Source organism: Balaenoptera physalus (genome assembly GCF_965194825.1).
Source record: "Balaenoptera physalus genome assembly, chromosome: 3".
NCBI classification, from domain to species: domain Eukaryota; kingdom Metazoa; phylum Chordata; class Mammalia; order Artiodactyla; family Balaenopteridae; genus Balaenoptera; species Balaenoptera physalus.
This window is the reverse complement of record NC_138890.1, coordinates 147668843-147689528: the sequence shown is the minus strand read 5'-3', so window position 1 is coordinate 147689528 and position 20686 is coordinate 147668843. Positions and strand designations below refer to the sequence as shown.

General features: G+C 43.8%; 2 protein-coding genes across 8 annotated transcripts in view; one reads left to right on the top strand and one right to left on the bottom strand.

The window, feature by feature from the left end:
* The window catches only part of LMBRD2 (LMBR1 domain containing 2), a 56340-nt gene extending 48704 nt beyond the window's left edge, over window positions 1-7636 (bottom strand). For 5 of the 6 annotated variants that reach the window (XM_082453766.1, XM_082453762.1, XM_082453767.1 and 2 more), the window contains exon 1: window positions 6928-7422. The gene's annotated coding sequence lies outside the window, so the exon portion shown is untranslated. The other variant, XM_082453764.1, reaches the window with a different exon arrangement.
* Window positions 7637-7696: 60 nt separating this feature from the next.
* SKP2 (S-phase kinase associated protein 2) overlaps window positions 7697-20686 on the top strand; it is a 60329-nt gene continuing 47339 nt past the window's right edge. Inside the window, exons 1-3 of one of the 2 annotated variants that reach the window (XM_082453824.1) lie at window positions 7697-7988; window positions 8497-8768; window positions 19483-19594. In XM_082453824.1, coding sequence (XP_082309950.1) covers window positions 7945-7988; window positions 8497-8768; window positions 19483-19594 — 428 coding nt within the window. In that variant the 5' untranslated portion in view covers window positions 7697-7944. The remainder of the gene's footprint in view (window positions 7989-8496; window positions 8769-19482; window positions 19595-20686) is intronic. The other variant, XM_082453825.1, reaches the window with a different exon arrangement.

The window sequence follows — 20686 nt, the reverse complement described above, 5'->3', positions numbered from 1 at the left end:
AACCATTGATGGACTATTATTGAAGTATAAGAAATGATATTTGTTAAGATTATTCAATAACATTAGAAAACTACCATAACATTAACTGAAAAACTAGAGTCACAGATTTTTACATAACATGCATAAAAATAAGAATGAATGAACAACAATGAAATATGTGGAAACATCGATAATAGTTACGTAATAAGATTATGGGTATAAGCAAACAACACAATCAGTTATAAACTTGCTGCTAGTTACTAATTTTTTTACAACAGCTGTCAGTTTTTCAGTCTGATTCATAGTCAGTACTTTTAAATGTTATAGTGAATAAACAGAATTATGGACCCTTTATTCTAGTATAAAGAAATGATTTGGTTACATCTCTTCCCATACTCAGTGTATTCGTCTCCTATTGCTGTTGTAAAGAATTACTGTAAACTTAGTGGCTTAAAACAACACCCACGTGTCATAGTTTCTGAAGGTTAGATATTTCATCGTTTCTGTGGGTCAGATGTCTAGGCACAGTGTGGCTCAACTGAGTTCTCAATATTGAAATCAAGGTATCAGCAGGGGCCCCTTTCTGGAGACTCTGGGGAAGAATCCATTTCTAAGTTCCTTCAGGCTGTTGGTAAAATTCAGTTTGTTATGGTTATAGGATTGAGATCCTCATTTCCTTGCTGGCTGTCAGCTAGCATTTGCCCTTAGTTCTAGAGGCTTCTTTCTAGTCTTTGCATGCAGCCCTATATACCTCAGAGCCAGTAATGGCTTGTCAAATCCTCCGCATGCTTGAAATTGCTAACTTTCTCTTCTGCCCTTTGCTTGAAGAGAGCTCTGCTTTTAAGGGTTCATCTGATCTTATTGGGGCCACCTGGATAATCTAGTCATATTTACTGGTTCCACAGGGGTTAAAGCATAGATATCCTTGGGGGTCTATTATTCTGTTCATCACACCATTTATTTCTGTTCAAACTGAACACCTGTTGCCTTGTTATGACACAAGGTTATGCCTAGGGGGTCCCATGAAACTAGAAATGAAAGTTGGGATTTCCCTAACCTGAGATGAGAAAATAATAGTTTTAAAGTACATATCTTTGACCTTGTACCTAATTTCAAATAAGGAATTTTTTTTTACTGTCCAGAATGATAGTAGTTTCCAAGGTTCTTTACGAATTCCTATAGCCTGTTTTAGTTGTTTCAGCTGAATAATTTTCTGTTCAAAGCTAGGGGTGCTGTATTCTCCATCTGATTTAGTTATTTATATTAAATTCATAAAATAATTATCAATTAAAATCTAATAAAAATAAAGATTGGACAACTCAAGTTTGGTGTATTAAAAAAAACCCTCATTGCCAGGGTGGACAGCAATTTGGCACTATGTATCAAAAAACTTAAAAAAGGTATATATCCTTGTGGCCCTAGCAACACTTCTTCAAATAACTTAGAGAAAAACCAAAATGGGAACAAAGATTTATCTACAATATTATTTTTCACAGCAGCATGATTTAAACATAAAAACATAGAAACAACTTAAATGTTTGTACTAAATAGTTCAGCAAGTCTTAAAAATGTCCACCAGTCTCATTGTTGTCCATTACCTTTTTGACAAAAGCAGCCAAGGGTTTCATAAATCACTAATCCTGCTAACCTGGCCATGACCTATGGGAGCAGGGATCTGTGTCTGAGTCAAGGACCACCTAACAGAAAGACTCCATTACAGACAATGATTAAAGGGGCCCACCAGATTCCTCCAGCCCAGAAGAAAGGTGAGATCCAGAGGGACACTTTAGAGATGTAAAAAGGGGCATGGGTGGGACCTTAGGGAGGATACATAAGAAACACACATATATGCATGGACAAATATACATCAAAATGCTAACAGTGGTGCCACAACGTAGTAAAGAGATGACTTCTATTTTCTTTCTTGCTCTTTCTTTGTATGTGTGTGCTTTTAATTTCAAATGATAAGTGGGTTTTTTTGTCATTTTAATACTATTTAAAAGTCAGTGTAGTAATATGAAAGTAAAACACATGGCAACTAGACAATGAAAAATTTTGCTGTAGTGTTACCAAGTGCCTAGAATTACAACTATTTTAAAACACAAATGTTTTATTATATTACGGTAAACCTGGGTTCCAAATCCCACCTCTATTTAATAATTGTGTAATTGTATGCAATTTAAGCTGTTGAATGAGGATATATGATCACCTCACATAGGTTGCTATGAAGATCAAGTGAGTTATAAAAGTAAAACACCAACAGGAGTTCCAGAGTAGGTCTTCAATAAATGCTAGTTGCTAATCTCCACCTCCTTCATACTGTGTGCTTCCAGAAGATAACTAGTCGCCTCAATGGTCTCAAAGCATAGCTTTACCCTAAATGGTCTTCCCCCACAACCCCAAAAAATCCATGAATGGATGGATACCAAATGCTTTTTGTTTCTCATTCTCTGTGGTTAGCACAGCTTGGGCCCACACTCATTCCTATAAAACAAAAAATGATGTTCATGTTCACAGAAATTGCTCCCCTTGCCTCACGTGACAAAGTGGGATTACCTCTCTAGGTCTGTAAGATAGCCCAAACACCCCTTCATCTGTCCTTTGGGTTCTGTCCATTGTGAAGAGATAGAACACATCTCAAAGCCATGTCAAGAAGGTACACTTGACACACAAATGTCATATAGAAAGACAATGCCATTCTTCTAGGCAAATGATCAAAATGGAGGTGAATCAAAATGGATCATTTGCTGAACTGTAACGATGTGCAGCTATGCAAAAATATACTTGGGGGCAAAAGGGCAAATATTCCTTTGACCACAACAATGGTCCTTCTAATGATATTCTTTATCAAAATAATGTGTTTAGGCTAAAAGGCAAAAATAAAACAAGAAAATGCTAAAATTTGGAGGCAAATCCACATTTAGTTGCATGTGATTAGAAATGAAAAAGAGGCATAAAGCTATCATAGGTGGGCATTAACACCACAGCAGCAAAAGTAGATTTTACTTAAAATCAAAATGCCAATTCATTCACTCATATTTTAGTACCTAATATGCAGGCACAGTCTACCTTTCAAAATATCAGTTCTGAAAGTTTTAAACATTTAAAATCCAATTCAGTCTTTTACCAATCATCAAGATATTATACAATACTACCTTCAAATGCGTTTCATAATTAGTTTGCTAATGTTACTGACTTGGAGTACTATTTCCTGACTATTTTAGGGTTGATAATAGTTTTTCAGGCTAAACACACTTTAAGCAGAAAATTTAGAGGTTAAGATCATTTTGGAATCTGAAACATCCCAAATATTTTCAAAAAAAAAAAAGGGGTGGGGGGAGAAAAGAAAAAGACAGGAAGGAAAGATTGGTATCAATTGAACAAGAGAACAGGACAAAAATTTTGTCAAAACCTAAGATTCTGAACTGAATTAAAAATTTCCATCTAGAACCTAATGATTCATCAGACAGACTGTGTTAACTTAAATATGTATCTTTACTCAGACATGTGAATAAAAACTAGGAGACAACTCGAGATCCAAATAATGAAAAATCAAAAGAATCAGAACTAGATGTAAATAATGAAAGTCAACAATTCTTTACCACCAATCAAAATTTAAACCTTCCAAAGATAATCATTAATCCCATGTTTAACGATTTCAGGTATAGGGAGAATTCAGCTTAGGATACAGATAGAATACCACAAAAGAATGCAACTCCCACTCTAAAAATGCAAAAAAGGCATAATATCTTTTGAAGCCATCTTAAAAAATGAGCTGAGTTGGCAAACCAACCAGGTGAAGTGAATTCCAAAGAGCAACAGCCCTTTTGAAGAAAGATGGACGTATACAAACTGTTCCACATTTGGCAGGGCATGAGAGAGGTAGCAACCAGTAAGTAGGCAAGAAGAAAACAACTGGTATTGTAACGGATCCTTAAAGATTTTAGGTAAAGAGATTATAAGACTTACTTCGGTAATTAGAAAATAATCTTTAGAATCCTTCCTAGTAACAAAATAATTTTTTAAAAAAGCAAGTAGTTAATATTTTGTGTGAGTTTACTAGATTCCAAGCACTGTGCTAGCGCTTAACATGCTGTATTGAATTAGACTTCACAGCCCAGTAAGAAAGGTCAATATCCTTGTTTAGTAGAGGAGAAAATGGCACAGAGAGGGTAAAAACTGGGATTCAGAGGCATCCTGACTACAGAGCCAGGCTCACAATTAGGATACCAGAGTCTCTGCTCCAGTCCAGACATACTTTCTCAATGCAATTTAGACTGTTTAAATCATTTCTTTTGCTCAGTTTTCATTTGCTCATTTCATTTCAATGAACAAAGTAGAAACGTTCTCCTATTATTTCTTTATATATATAAAGATAGAGTGCTAATAAAGTCATGTTTAATATAGAATTTAACTAAGCCTTTTTAACTTTGCAGGTTTAAGGTTGCCATAACTTAAGGATAATATATGACTCTAATCTACATGGGGAAAGTAAAAAAGAAAACAGAGCATATCAGAATTGGGAAAGAGCCCTTCTGTTCTTGCCCCAATCTGCCCATTATAGAGAGTATTAAACTGCAAAGAACTACTTTAAAAAGTAGATCTTTTAGATCTACTTTAAAATTAATTGAGGGACTTCCCTGGTGGTGCAGTGGTTAAGAATCTGCCCGCCAATGCAGGGGACGTGGGTTCGATCCCTGGTCCGGGAAGATTCCACATGCCGCGGAGCAACTAAGCCCGTGTGCCACAACTACTGAGCCCACGCGTCACAACTACTGAAGCCTGTGCACCTAGAGCTTGTGCTCCGCAACAAGAGAAGCCACCGCAAGGAGAAGCCCGTGCACCGCAACGAAGAGTAGCCCCCGCTCGCCGCAACTAGAGAAAGCCTGCGTGCAGCAACAAAGACCCAATGCAGCCAAAAATAACTAAATAAAATAAATAATAAATTAAAAATAAATAAATAAAAATAAAATTAATTGAGGGAAAAGGAATCTTTTGAAATTTGATTAGCAGATAGAAACTTCTTGCTGTGTAACTGTTCTTAGTCTTTTGTTCACCTAAGCTAAATAACATAAAAAAACACTAACGAATCTTAAGATTACTTCATGCTATGATGGAACTAAGGAAAAAGCACATCACACTTCTATTTAAATAGAACCTCTTTTGTCACATTTGATTTTCAAAAAGAACAATAATATACTACTGAATATATATATACATATAAGCTATATACATAGCTTATAGCTGAATGTAATTTCTAGTCCTTTTTGGCCTGTCCTATGCCCTAATATTGAATATCTTGTAACTAACTATGCTCTTGCCTCTTGTATGAAAAACATTTTCCTAATTTACAAAGTCACTTTGTACTCTATCTGAAACTTCTAAAGAGTACTAGAAATTACTCACTCTAATGTCATTTGCAGACATAAAAAAAATGTAATTGATTTGTCCTAGACACTGATCTAGCAATTCTACTTCTAGAAATATGGTATACCTCTCTCACTAAAATGGGACATGGGGTGTGCTGAGTAGGTTAAAAGAATAAAATTAATCAAGAAAACAAAATAATCCACATCAGTAGCAATCATAATGCAGTTCTTGAAAAGACCAAACAGCAACCTCTATGTAGCCGGTAATCTCAAGTCTTCAATGGACACAATTCCTTATATTAAAGTACCAATTTACCACGTTAAACTTCTACTTACTATACTAAGAGAACAGCCATTATTAGAAGGAATGCAGAAAAAAATTATTCCCATTTTAGTAAGCTAAAATATTTCTGCTGCCAGAGCAAACTGTTAGTGAAATATCTATTCTACAATTTGAAGACTTTGATTTTCCAAGTTGACAGGCTCTCTCTGAAGTCCTATAAAGGACCTTGTGCCCACTAATCCAGATATTTCAAGTATTCTGAAAACTAGAAATGTTCCCTAGCTCTCAGGCTAAATCCTAGTATGAGGATATTTCTCATGTTTAAATTTAGAATCATCCCATCTGTTAGAACTTCCTATCTATAAGATCTCTATCTAAAGTGGCTTCTCCCAATTACTTTATACCTCAAAACTTTGTTTATTCTCATCATGGTATTTTAAATATTTTTTTCTTGTTTATTTTTTCTCCTCCATTACCTTATAAGCGGCCTCTGTCTTGTTCACTTTCCTGAAGGAGACTATAACTTTTTTATGTTAAAAATATTTCCTCTGAGTTGCAATTTTAAGGGAAAAGGATGTAGATTTCAAGCGAAGGTAACTGCTTAAAGGTCACTTGATGTAAAAAATCATAACACTGCATTTAAAAATATTTTCCAGGTAACATTAGTTTAATGAATTGTGAACATTCAGCCTCGTATTCTTCACCTGGTTTCAATCAGACTCAATCTATGAACAGATCCCTTCTTTACACCAATTTCACCTAGTTTCAGGAACAAACTAAAGGTTCATGAATGTTTTCCTCTGTCAAAAGGTGGTTATTTTTCAAGCTAAGCATCAAGCCTGAAACAAGCACGTACCCAAGCAAGGGAGGTTTAATTCCAGTGTAAATCGAAGCTTTTTTTTTTTTTTTAAAGAAATAAAAAGGCATGCTACACAGCATACTTAAGTAATATTCTAATATATTTATGACGCTGGGTTGCTTACTTCTGAACCTTATACATCCTCTCCATTTTTATTAGGGCTGGAAGCTATTCCCTTATCTCTCTTCCACTGTTTTCCCAGGGTCACGGTTACAGTACAGTTTGCCTAATGCATTTCGCACGGTCATCCTACCCGGAGTACGGCACTCGCTCTACTCCAACCAGCTCCAAACTCTTCTCCGCGGACAGAGGCTAAAAGCAGCGTGCTTTCAGGAGGCGAGGCAAACAGAAAGAAGCCGGTTGAGAGTGAGCAACCGAATGGCTTTGCTGGCGGCGCCTAGCGTTGCACTGAAAGCCCTTTGCAAACAATTACTCACCTTATTTGTTCTCATGTTAGCATGTATGAGCCTTCTCGAGGCTGCAAGGGGATGCTCAGCGTTGCCACTGCACACAGGAACCACCGTGATCTCCTGCTGCCCTAAAATTAAACCGCCGCCTCTCGTCTGAACCGCGTTTTCGTCTACAAAGCGCTTTCACACGCGTTATCCGATTTGACCCCGACTCCAAGCCTGTGAAATGAGCGTCGCTTGCCACAGTGCCTATTTTACAGATGAAGAAAGGATCCTGTCCACAGACCTAGTCCTAAGGGCCGTCCTCTCCCCGGTGGAGAACGCAGCTCCGGGCAGCGGGGCGAACAGGTGTGACGCCCGCGGCCGCAACCTCTCACCTGGCCGGCGGAGCGGGTCACCGCCTCCACTCCGCTGCCGGGGACGTGGGCCCCGCGGCGGCGGCCTCTCTGGGTCTCCGGGGTCCCCCTCTCTCCGCCCGCGCTCCGCCCCAGACCCCAAAGTGCCTCACGCTCTCCCCCTCAGGCTCACCGTCCGATCACGCCGGACAGCGTCCAGAAGGACCGGGAAACCCCGCGTCCGCCACAGCCGTCCAGGGTCTGGGACCCACGCTCCCTGGCGACGGCGGTGGCGGTCACCTGAAGGCCTGCGGGGTCCGGGGAAAGGAAAACCCGACCCCAATCAAGCAGCTGACATTTCCCAGTCAGCCGGAGTACCGCCCGCTTCCGCTTCCCCGCCTACCCTGTGGGCCGTCCGGTCCCGCAGCCGCAGGGGGTTGTGGGTATCCTGAAGGCGGGCAAAGCTGCAAGGAAACGAAGTAGTGGCGAGGCAGCCGGACCACCAGGCAGGGCCGAAACTACAATTCCCAGCAGGCAGCGGAGCCGCAGACGGCGGCCGCGGAGGAGAGCGGGCAGAAGAATTCTGCGCGCGCGGCGGGGATGGAACGTTGATAGAGTTCGCGGGTCTAGCTGCTGGGGGCAGGAGCCGCACGCAGTGCGCCGCCGCGCGCCAAAGCGGGAATCCGGGAGGCGGGCACCTCTGCAATTAATGCACGCATTTAAAACTCCCGAACCTGCGGACGCCATGCACAGGTAAACCGATTGCAAAAAGGGGCAGACATGAATGGACCGTCTTAATTCTTTAAGGCCGCGAGTTTTGCTACTTGCTAGTATTGTTAGTAATGCTGTAATGTGAATGGTTGCTTAGCCTCTTCTTTGGGAAAACGTGGATGGGTGGATGCTTTAGCGCGGTGATCAGCGTGCGATTTTATTTGGCTTCCCTTATTGGGCTTTCCGGCTGCTGTTTTCAATCACTGTATGATTGCCCTCCCTCTTTCCTTGTCTGTTCCTTCCACTTTAAGAAATTCTTGAGGCCTTCTGCATGATCGTAAATCGAAAAGACTTTTCGATGTGTTCGATTTGTTTGGTTATTTTCTCTTTTATTCTTGGGAACTCGCCGCCGGCGCGTAGAAATGCAATTCAGTTAGCTGCTGTGAAAGTTTTCTGCAATGCATAACTTGCAGCTTCCTTTAGGCCTACCTTGGAATTATTTACGGGTGTGTTTTTGAAAGGAACGTGGGGCTATTGTGCGTTTCTGCAGGAAACACCTCCAGGAGATTCCCGACCAGAGTAGCAACGTTACCACCAGCTTCACGTGGGGATGGGATTCTAGCAAGACTTCTGAACTGCTTTCAGGCATGGGGGTCTCCGCCCTGGAGAAGGAGGAGGTGGACAGTGAGAACATCCCCCAGGAACTGCTTTCAAACCTGGGCCACCCGCAGAGCCCCCCACGAAAACGGCTGAAGAGCAAAGGGAATGACAAGGACTTTGTGATTGTCCGCAGACCTAAGCTAAATCGAGAGAACTTTCCAGGTAAGGTATGAGGGTAAAACTATCAGTCCAGTAAGTGGTGGATTAAACTGTTTGGTTGGTAAACCTTTGTTCAGGGGCCTTTAGGATGGGGCCCTTTTAAAATTGCTGAATTCTGAAGTTATTTTCCAAAGAAATGGGACAACTCATTGTCTCTGAAGTTTACAGAAATGTTGGTATGTGTATCTCTTAAGGGGCACGACCGACTTTTAACCCATGAAAAGACACTCCATACTTTTTCTTTAGGAGGGACTCTGCCTGATCAAAGGCCAGCTCATTGCCATTGACAACTGGGAACAAAGCGATGATCCTCTAGGATTCTTTTTGTTTATATTCTGCTGCTCTGTAGCCCCGGTTGAGCTTTTTGCTGTAATCACTTTAGTTATTTGTCAAGGGGCTGCTAAAGTGAATGTTGAACTAAGGGGAGGAGACTTATCTTCCCAGGTCCGTTCCCAAGTGGGATTCTTCTGGATGCTCTGTCTTCATTACTAACCGTGTTATCTGTTCAGTTCCCCAACCCCAAAACCTGAAGGTTAGTCAGATTCCCACCATCCCCCAACATCCAACCAATCATTGAATCTTTCCCTCTTGTCTCCTAAATATTTCTCAAGCTGTCATCATCTCTTGCCTGATTACTGGAATGGACTCATAATTCCAGCCTTATCCTCCCCAGATCCATCCCCCAGAGCTAGAGTGAACTGATTGAAATGTAGAACTCACCACATCATTCCGCTCTTAATAGCTTCCAGTTCCCGGGCTTCTCAAGCAGGTGAATAACTGCCTCCCAGAGTGGATCAGAGCCCCGGGAGTACTCAAAGCCATAGGGTAAACATAGTGCATTGACCCGGGGTTATCAGTTTTTCTTGCTGGCAAGCCATGTAAAACATTAATTCAGCAAATATTTGCTGAGCACATTCTGTGTGCTAGGCATTGTTCTAGGTGCTGGGGATACAGCAGTGAGCAAAACAAAAGCATTTCTACCCTCATGGAGCTTCTGTTCTAGAGGGAGGATGCAGTAAACATAAATCTGGTGTGTAGTATATGAGAATAAGTGCTATGGCTAAAAACAAAAATAGAACAAGCCAAGAGGGATTGATGGTCCTGGGGTGGGAAGCTGGTTTGCAGGGTATTAAGGGAAAGCCTCGCTCGGACAGTGAACTTTAAACAAAGGCTTAAAGGAGATGAAGGAATGTGCCACGCAAATATCTTGGAGAAGAGAGCCCCAAGCAGAGGGAGCAGCTAGTGCAAAGACCCTGGGGCAGAGGAATGTTATGTTTGTTCAAGGAACAATAAGGAAGCCATATTCCCAGAGTGGATGAGCAAAGGGGAGAGTAGTGGGAGACGGGCTAGAGGTGCCATTGAGCAGAGTTGTGATGTGACCTTTTAAAAGGACACACTGGTGTGTTGAGACTAAACTTTGGGGAGTTGAGGATAAAAACTTAGAGACTTGTCGAGAGGTGTGGGAGTAGTATAAGCAGCGGTCAGCTTCTGGATAGATCCTGACATTAGAGTGGACAGACTTAGGATACTTTGAAATTGTCTGTAGACGAGGTGATCATAGTCTAAACTGAAATTGGGTGGGTCATGATGGAGAAGAAGAGACAGAGTCAAGAAATAAAGACGAAGTCTTGCAGAGCCAAGGTAAAGAAGTATATTCCTGAATTCCCCCATCTGGCTTTCTTTGAGGAAGGTTGATGGGTTGGTTGGTTGCTCGCTTGCTTTAAAAAAAAAAATCTGTTTTTTTGGCTTTTGACCGTTTCTTTAGGGAAAGAGAACCTTCAAGTTATGAGGATCTATATTTGGTGTTGGATTAATTAGAAAGGCAGTGAAGGATTGTGGTGAAGTCAGGCGCATCTGGCTTCGAATTCCAATTGTGCTGTTTACCAACCTTGGGAAGTTGTTTGAGCTACCTGTTCCTTAGTTTCTTTGTGAAATGGAATAGTGATACCCGCTTCATGGGTTACTGTGAAGATTAAATGAAAGAGTATACATAAAGCCCTTAGCATGCTGCCCGCACATAACACTCAACAAGTAAATCCAGTTAATTTGGTGGACAAAGTGACACCCAGTTGAGAGGCTACTTCACTTGTCTTTTGCCCTTAATCCTGTTCGCCTGACCCTGTTCCCGTAGATCTTTTTGCTTCAAAATTGAATGTCACTGCTATTTTTAGTGTCTGGAATGCAGCACGAGCAATTTGGTGCTTGACTAACCAAATGTGGTGAAAGACACTTCCTGCTAAGATGAGCAGCTTTTGATGACTTTGTCCAGTGCTGATAGCTTCTGACATAGAGTGATTGCTGTGTGTCCTTCCACATTCACACACACAGGTGGACATACAAATGACATTTTTAAAGCAAGGCATTATGGAAACAAGACAGAAGATCAAGGGATGGCTGCCGTCTTCTAGGAAATTGCAAGTCAAGTTGAGGAGAAAAGAGAATACATAGTAAGAGAAGCTCACAGCAAAAGATGGCAGCTCATGCAGTAGCAGCTGCTGAGTGGTTCAGGCAGCAGATGCTCTAGGAGGCCAGAGGGAGGGAGCCCCTTGTGCCAGAATGACCCAGAGCTTCCATGGTGATCCCTACTGGACATAGACACGCTTCCTCCTTCTACTCAGCAAAGCAGAGGCTCTGAGAAAAGAGAGAAGGATCTGGAAATGGTCCAGTCACTGAATCTAGAATGTTAAAATTGACTTCAAAAATATTTATTTATCTGAAGTGAGAGGAAAAAAATCGTGAGTTTTATGTTTGTTGTGACCTAAGGGAGAGGCAGGGAGGGAAACCAGTTCTATGCTGTGTCTGTGCGTGGAATTACGCACAGTAGAGATGGGTTAATTGGTGTGGAGGGGGAGGGGCAGAGCCAGGGATGCAGGGGGAGGGACAGCTGGTGTAGAGGGTGCCCACTGGGCTTCCAGTGGTGCTGGATCGTCATTCAAGCGAGTTTTGTCTGCAGTTGTCGGGACAGGTGGCTAAGAGCGCTGCAGGATTCGGCTGGAACAGGCCACACCTGCTTTCCATCGCTATCTGATGACAGTGGCCTTGGGCTGTGTGAGTTGTTCTTGGTTCTTCACTCGTCAGTCTCTCTTTTCTGCCGGCCCCAAGCCAGGCACACATCTGGTCACTAAATCCTCTTCATCTGTTTATTTTGGAAGACGAAAACGTTGTGGCCAAGCCATACCAGGACAGGTCTGATTGACCTTTGGGGTGAGTGTGTAGAAGGAATCGGGAGGAGGAAATGGCCCAGTGATGAGGTCAGTAATGGACAGAAAGAGAACAACTGCATTTTATTCACGGTTGTTAAATGCCTGTCCTGGTCCCCTGTCTTCTGCACCCCCCATCTCCCCACCCCCGACCTCCCAAACAGGGCACAGCCATGGAAACGCTCTTGAACTGATTTGTTGATCAGCTCTCCCGTGGCTGTTAAACTGCTTCAGATTCCAAGCCCCACAGTGGTTTTCAGACTGGAGACTCCAAAGTTTAGAGCCTGCTGGTATCCCCAAGGGAACATGTTCAAAGTGCAAAATTCCAGAGATTCTGATCCCAGAAGTCCTGCCTTGAGCCTGGGAATCTGCTTTTCAACGTCCCCAGGCAAACGTTTTTCCTCCTTTCTCTCCCTTTCTTTCTTTCTTTCTTTTTTGTTTTTTAATAACCAATAAGAAATATATTTTACGTTGCAATGCTGGGTGTGTATCTGGAACCACAATTTCACAAATCTAGATTTCCCCTTACTAAGATGTTTCCTATTCTCTTCCGTTCCATTCTTTGAAAACAATGCTCGTCAAATAAATTGATTTCATGACTCACCGATGAATCTCAGCCCTCAGCTCCCAAAACTCAGCTCTGAAAGAGCCTTTACAGGACCCTCCCAGGCACCTTTCTTTGCCCTCTAGCTTCCGTTCATTCATTCAGCAAATGTTGATGGAGCGTCATTCTAGAGATTGGGGATCCAGCAGTGAACATAACGGACCAAAGATCTTGCTCTCCTAGAGCTTGTACCCTGTACCTAATTCTCCAAATCCCAATTTCCACGGTTTCTTAGTTACTCTTCCCACATCCCAGGGTTGAGCATAGAAATATGGGGTTGAGAGAGGTCATCAAGGACCCCTGTTTTAGTTTTTTCCTGTTTTGCTTTTTTCAGTTTTGTCTAGCCAGCCGAAAAATAACAATAAAAAACCCAAAATACCAAGAGCTAGCGTGGTCTAGCGTTTCTCTTCATGATTTGTAGGAAGAGGAAGGAAACCTCATCCCGGATGGCAGAATCCGTTTGTAGTTTCCCAGAAAGGAAGCATGGGTTGTTAATACTTAAAACAAGCTAGCAAAAGCATGAACATGAGGTGAGCCTCCGCCCTTAAAAAACAAACAAACAAACAAACAAAAAACCCCAGAAAACAGTAGATGTGAATACCTGTATCTGCTTATTCTTCACATATAATTGTTTATCTGTGCTTAAAGAGACGGGTGACTTTAAGGATCAAAGACTGAGATGACTTTGGAGTTTGAATTTGCATCTGAGTGTAGGTGATGTTCCAAGAAATAAACATGTCAAATAAGATGTTACCTATACTGCAAAGTCCTAAAGCATCGAAAACTCTTCAACAAGCACTGTTTCCAGAGGACTTTAAGGGGCATGGGAGGTGATGAGGGTACAGAAATGGACAGCTGGCTTTACACCAGAGGAATAAGTGGTGATACTGGTGGCTGAGGGTGGTGACTAGCAGGTTTGTGAATCTGGCCACTTTTCACCTTTCATGGCTCCGAAGTATGTTTAACTGCTTCTATGTCGTTGAAGACTAGAGTCCGTGGGGTTAATTCTTTTCCTTACTGTGCAGGTCTGGTGTGCAGCCTTGGAGGGTTTAGAAGAGGTGAGTGGAAGAAAGACTTGCTCTGGACTTTCTCATCCTCTCTGGGCAGACAGACCAGGCAGCAGTGTAGTCAGGAATCCAGGAAACAGATGGTCGATGTTTTGAGAATTAAATATGGCAAGTAAAATTAGATTAAGCATATCCCAAGCCTGGATACCAGCCCCTGGGGCAGCTACATGAAGACAGACTCTGCCTCTTCTGCTGGAACAGTACCCAGTTTCAGGCTGTGAAACGCCCCCTGGCCTTCACCCCTACCAGGGGCCCTAGAATCAGTGTCGGTGTGGTCCTGTGATCGGCTCCATGGAGCCCTGGGTACTTGGCTGCTCGCAGAGGCTGTGCATTTCCTCGGCCGTTGCGCCTTCCATTTGCTCGCTGACCCGCTGAGAGCTCTCCGCATCTCTGCCTCACTCCCTCTGCCCTCTCCCCTCCCTCCCAAGCCCTGATAGATTCCTTTTTCCGTAGCAAGTCAGATTTAATTCTCACCTTTTAAAAAACTTGTAGAAAATTAAGTACTCAGAATAGGAGAGAGAATCCTAGGGTAGCAAGAGGGCAGGATTCGGAGTCGGACCTGGGTTTGGATTCCCACTCGGCCCTTTGCTGGTTGTGTGACCTGTCCCTTTAGTCACAGTTACATCTTCTCGTGAAGCCCCTCCCCCCACCTCCAAGACTGCTCGTGTGCTGACAGAGGACACCACCTTTGTCCTCGGGTTTCTATCTTTAGCCTCATCCCCCCAAACACCCACAGGGCCGTGCCATTCCTTTGCAGGTGCTGTGGCCCGTGCCACCTGGCCAGCCTTCAAGCATCCTCCTGTGTGGCTCTGTGCCTTCACCTCAGGATGTGGGGTTTGGAAACAGACAGAAGAGACCCACGTTGGCCTCTTGGCTCTGCCACCTAATCGTTGATAGCACCTCGGTGAGGTTAATTAATAACCCCACTAAGACAAGCTTCCTCATCTATAAAACGGGATACTACGACTTAGGACACGGACACATTAGAATCAGTGTGCATTAATAAATGTCTGAGACTTTTTAGGGCTCTCAGTAAATGGCAGTTTTAAATGTCAGGTTATGTTTTTGTTTATTAGTTTGTCTCCCACTGAGGCCACCAGGCAGGGACCGTGCTTACACACTTGTGCATTAGTTAGACACCCAGGAATGTATATTAAAGTGGAGCCTTAGGCCAGCCTTGTCATTTTACAAGTGAGGAAACTGGTCCTAAGAGGCCGACGGTCTTGCCTGTCTATAAAATAAAGCCAGCATTCTTCTCTTGGGTGTCAGTCATTCCTTTGTGTAATATCAGCTGAGTACTTTCTAATGTTCATCGCCAGGTTCGTCCTAGGCACCAGGTGTAGCAGTTAATAGGTTAAGGAAGGTTAACCAGTCACACAGATACAGAATTAGCACATTCACAGTTTGCGTGAAGGGGGAGTAAAAGGTATAACGCATTGAGCAATGATTTAGTGAATGCCTGTTTTGTGTCAGGTATTGTGCTGGGTGCTAGATGTGCAAATCTGGGTATGGGGGCTGTGGTGGTGACCTGGGAATGCTCCTCTGAGAGAGTGACACTTAAGCTGAGGTCTGAAGGGTGACTAGGAGTTGGGCAGGTGAAGATGGACGTTGCCGTGCAAAGCCCTCCTAATTCTAGACTTAGCTTACTTGTGTGGCTTCATCGCCTGGCTTTGCTGTCCTCGGCAAACATCTGCATTCATCGCTTGCCACATTTTCCTTCTAGCATTTGAATTACTGATCTCGTGTTCTAATTGTTCTTGATTTCTTATGTCTTTCTAATAAAATGGGAAGCACCAAGTTCATTAATTTATTTATTTCTCCTGCCCTACACTTCACAACAAGCTTTCCTATTTCCTTTCCTCACCATCTTTGGTAGACACTTCGGTGCCCCATCCATAGCTCCTTGAAGCTCACCATTCCCTTTTACGCCGAAGGCTTTCTCCTCCATGTAGATGACACTCTGTGTTTGAGGGCTTTCTCTGGGCAGAGGTGTTAGGCAGTCAACATTCCTGCCCTCTCCCAGAAGCCGCCAACCAATGACTGACAGCAGTTGGTGGATTAATGCCCCAGCACCTGTGCCCTTGGCTGGGACCACTCTGGGGCAGGTGCCATATGCTTCCCTGGAGTGTCCTGCAGATTTGAAGCCCAGTTGCCCATAGCGGTAATCTGCTTATTCACATACCCAAATTGGCTTCCTGCCCTTCCATGTCTCGCTTCACTCTTTCCAGTACTTCTGAGATCCCTTCCCAAATAAACTACTTTAGTTCATGTCCTCAGGATCTGCTTCTGGGGATCCCAAACTTGGGTAGAGGACAGTTTGGGGGGTCTCAGTAAATCATACCAGGCAGCCCTTGTCCAAACCCTACTCCCACCGTGGGTGTTTTCACGTAGGTGAAAATCCCAAGCAGCATTGAAAAGAAAAGGTTACAAGAGGAAAATGTACAGATTTTATGGAGAAAGGAGAGGAATAGAGGCAAGAAGAGAAAGTTTGACTCTCTGCTGCTTAACCTCTTGTCATAAGTTATTTAGTCTTCATAGTGAACAACTTTGCAAGATAAACCTTTTGATTCCCATTCCTACAAATGAAGAAACCGAGCCCCAGAGGGATTGAGTAACTTGCCTAAGGTTCGTAGTCTTGGAGGCAATGTAGTCGAATTCCAGTCGAAGCTGTGCTCCTTCCTCAATCCAGTAATCCTCACACTTGTGGCGGGGGCCAAGTACATGGTGTCAGGATGGTCTGTGCAGATCATAGTAAAAATCTCAACACGTTAGGTTGGAAGTGACTAAGTATATGATTTTTTTGCCGAATGAAATGCCAGCATCTGATCTGTATACGTGAGAAGCAGCAGAGGTCAGGGAGTTAAGAAGAATTAATGGAAGAAAAACTTTTCTCCAATTTGGGGAGCAGGACAGGAGCCCTGTTGGAGAAGCTCTGTCCACACTGACCTTGGACCAGGAGCTTTGTGGCAGTGATGGAGGTTTGTTGGAGCTGCCTCCCCAGAACATGGTCTAGGCGCAGCGTGGATGATCTATCTGCCTTCCTCCCTCTGCCCCTAGGTTTCAGAGCCTCAGTCAGTCCTTTATTTTATTCTCTAGAGAGGGAGGGCAGGGGTTCATTGAGCAGCTGCATCTTTCCTCCTCATTTTTCCATAGAGGCTACTTCCCTGACCACTGCTCCACCCCCATACCCTGCGCAGCACAGCACAGCACCCTGAACCCTACTGCAGCCCATGGTGATACTTGCTTGGAATTTCCTGTTTATTTATCTGTGTCTCTGAAAGTCTGAGCAGGCCATGCCTTGCTCATCTTTGTCTGTAGAACAGATCCCAGCATGTAGTACATGTTCAATAAATATATGAATGGATGAATGTATCAGACATTGTGTCCTTAGAATACAAAGACTATTTAAAAAAAGAAAAAAATCGGGTTCTCATTCTCAAGAACTCATGGCCTCGTGGGGGCCTACACAGGTGACTAAGCAAATAATGAAATTGTGGTTAAAAAAGCGACCTGTTCTTGGTGATGTCATGGGAGGCCGTCCATAGGAGTTGGGGCATTAATGGCCACTTGATGTTAAATTAATAGCAGTCGGGGGCGGGCACAGCATGTACAGAGGCATTGAGATGTGACGAAGAATGACTCATTCTGAGAATTCCAAGTAGCTCCAAATGGCTGGAACATATTTCTAGATAATGAACCTAGAAAAATAAGTGGGGCACTGCCAGAAAGCTTTGAATTTCATGCTAAGCAGTATAGACTTTAGAGTGGATATTCAAGGGACACCACTGAAGGGTCTCATTGAGGGACGGGCATAGACGTTTTCAAAAGATTGCCCAGGAATAGGAGAAAAGAGTCAGACTGCCATGTTTATCACTCTCCTCCATGCTCTCTCCAGCTCTCCATCATGTTCTCCACAGAGCCTGGTGTCATGTCCGTTAACACCTTTTAAATGGGGAGGTGGGAGTGTTAGGGTTCTCCAGTGACACTGAACAAATAGGAGATATAGGGAGATTGATTAATAAGGGATTGGCTTGCGCAGTCCTGGAAGCTGAAAAGTCCCAAGAGCTTCAGTCCCAAAGACCTGAGACCCCGCAGAGCAGATGGTACAAGTTTCAATCCAGGTCTGAAGGCAGGAGGAGACCCAGGTCCCAGCTCAAAGACAGGAGAGAGAGACAGTTCTCCGTTCATCAGCCTTTTGGTCTAACCTGGCCTTGGATTGGATGAGGCACGCCCACAACTGGCGAGGGCAATCTGCTTTTCTCAGTCCATTGATCAAATGTTAATCTCATCCTGAAACACCCTCACAGACACACCCAGAATAGTGTTTAACCAAAATATCTGGGCACCCCCTGACCCAGTCAAGTTGATACTAAAATTAACCATCACAGAGAGGAGAGGATAGCGCTAGAATTGGTGTAGCAGATGGATTGGAGGTCGAGAGAGACTGAGAAGGCAAGTTTTTGAACTCATCTAACCACTCTAAATCTAATCTAAATCACTCAGTATTTCTTTGGTGCATACTTATTTCCTTCTAGGCCATTGTCATGTTAACCCGATCTTGTGGGTTATTATTCTGTACATTCATAGGTAAGAGTTTAATACTTGTTGAATAGCTGTTTAGAGTTTGCTTTTATAAGACTAAGAAAACTGGTTTTCCTGCATGCACCTTTTTCTCCCTCCAGTTTATTCTGCACACAGCAGCCAGAGTGATCCTTTTAAAGCCTCCGTGAGATGCTGTCATTCCTGTGCTCAGAACCCCCTGGCGTCTCCTCAGCACCTTCAGAGTCAAAGCTGAGGCTTCTCTAGCCCTGCCTGACCTGGCCCCCCCTCACCCCTCTGACCTCTTCCATCACCCTCACAACTTGCTCACTCTGTTCTACACTGGCCTCCTTGCTGTTCCTTAAAACAGACATGCTGTTCCTGCACCTCGAACACACACTAGAGACTCACAAGGCTGGCCCCCTCTCTGTTCAGCCTTTCCTCAGTGATCACCGGCTTGGTAAGGTCTTCCCTGGCCGCTGTGCTCAGACTTTGAACACTGGCCCCCATACTCCGCGTCCTGTCCTTTACCCCACGTAAGTTTTCTGCATAGCACTAATCAATTTTAACATATCATGTACTTTTTAACATATTGAACAATTTTTAGCGTATCATCTAATATCATGTGATCGTTTCCTCCTGCCGGAATGTAAGTTCCATGAAAAAGTATTCTGTCTGTCTTGTTTTCTGCTTTCTCCCCAACACCTGAAACGATCCCTGGCGTCAGAGTTAAGTGCTCAGTACATATTTGTTGAATTAATAGATGAGAACACCCTTTTGATATTGCACTTGTAGGTAAATTGACTTCTGAGTGCTTTCTGTAAACCTGAAAGAAGAGGGAGGAAGGTTCGTTTGCCTTTTAAATAAGGTCACTACTTGATAAATGCACCACTGAATCCACTTCAGAGAGAAGTGAGGCGTTCCTTAGCAACCAAAAGCATCGTGATGTCTTAGACATTGCTGTCTGAGATCTGAGCAGCGTGGGACTTGCTGTGAACCACTGTTAGTATAGTTCTTGCCCAAGACTGGCTGGTGGGCACTGAAGAGAAGAATGTTATGAAAAGTATTCTTGATATTCTCTTTTCTCCTTTGCTGAGAAAGTATGGTACCCACTTCAGGGTACATAGACAGTGGGTGAACAGAAAAACATTTGTGAGGATGAGGAATTCATTTAGCATTAAATTCCCCTGTTTAAGCTACGTGTTGTATATGCTTTAAGTGCATGAAAAGGCTCAGTAGACTTGATAGGGCAAAAGAATGGTGATGGGAAGACACTTTTTTTTTTTTTTTCTTTTTTCCCCTCAAAGGTGTTTCATGGGACTCCCTTCCAGACGAGCTGCTCTTAGGAATCTTCTCCTGTCTGTGCCTCCCTGAACTTCTGAAAGTCTCCAGTGTTTGTAAGAGATGGTATCATCTAGCGTAAGTATTTTTCACCCCTTCTGGTATATGTGGAGGAGGAGAAAAGAAGGGTTATTTATTTATTCATTTGGGTCTGGTGAAACTGAAAACCAAGAAAAATAAGGCAGCACAAAGCAAACTAGGTATCTTCTCCCTTTTATTAATAATCAGTGTCTTATTTCAGAGTGAAGGGAGGGAGCTACCGGAAGTGACTTACCCCATTTCTGAAAACTTCCTTTCCCTGTATTCGGTGTAGCCCGGGTTTACTGGGCAACGTACCGAGAGTGAGGGGAGTGATGGGTGTGCGTGAAGGCATAGCTGCTGCTCACACGCCGGCTGGACTGGGCGGTGAGTGCAGTGGGAGAGAGAACTCGCGGCTCTGGCATTAGACCTGAGTGGGAAGCCAGCCTCTGCCACTTAGGCTTTGGGGGACCTGAGCGAGGTTCTTGACACTTCTGAGCTTCAGTCCCCCCATATATAAAATGGGGGTGATGGTACCTTCAGGACAGCGCCGCCGTGAGGATGCGGTATAAAGATGCCAGGGCAGTGCTCAGCTCGTAGAAATGTTCAGCGCATGGCAGCCGACAGTTGCTGGGGTTTTTGTTGGTTCGGGGGCAGCACTTTTCAAGTGTGGACGGTGAGCTGCACGGGGGGAGTCTTGGTGAGCTGGGACGGCAGTAACGGGCCAGAAGCGAGGGGGAAATGACTGCCTTTCCATCTTCACCTTTTCTCCTACCCGTTAACCTCTGGCCATGCTTTGCTTTGTGCTTAAAGGCCATCTGTCTCTCTCCCCCCTCCACACATCTAGGACTCTCGTTGTGAGACCGCAGGAGCCCCTACCCTTCCATTCACGGGTGTGCTGGAAATAAGACACTCTAGGTATTTACAGGGCTACAGTCGTCCCTTGGTATCCGCTGGGTATCGGTTCCAGGACCTCCTGTGGATACCAAAATCCACGGATGCTCAAGTCCCTTATATAAAATGGCGTAGGACAGTCTGTCTCTGTATCCGGGGATGTGTGGTTGCTTGAATCCGCGAATGCGGAACCCGTGGATAGGGAGGGCCGACTGTATCTGCTTAGAAGAGCCACAGAGAGGTCTGCACACCTGCAAT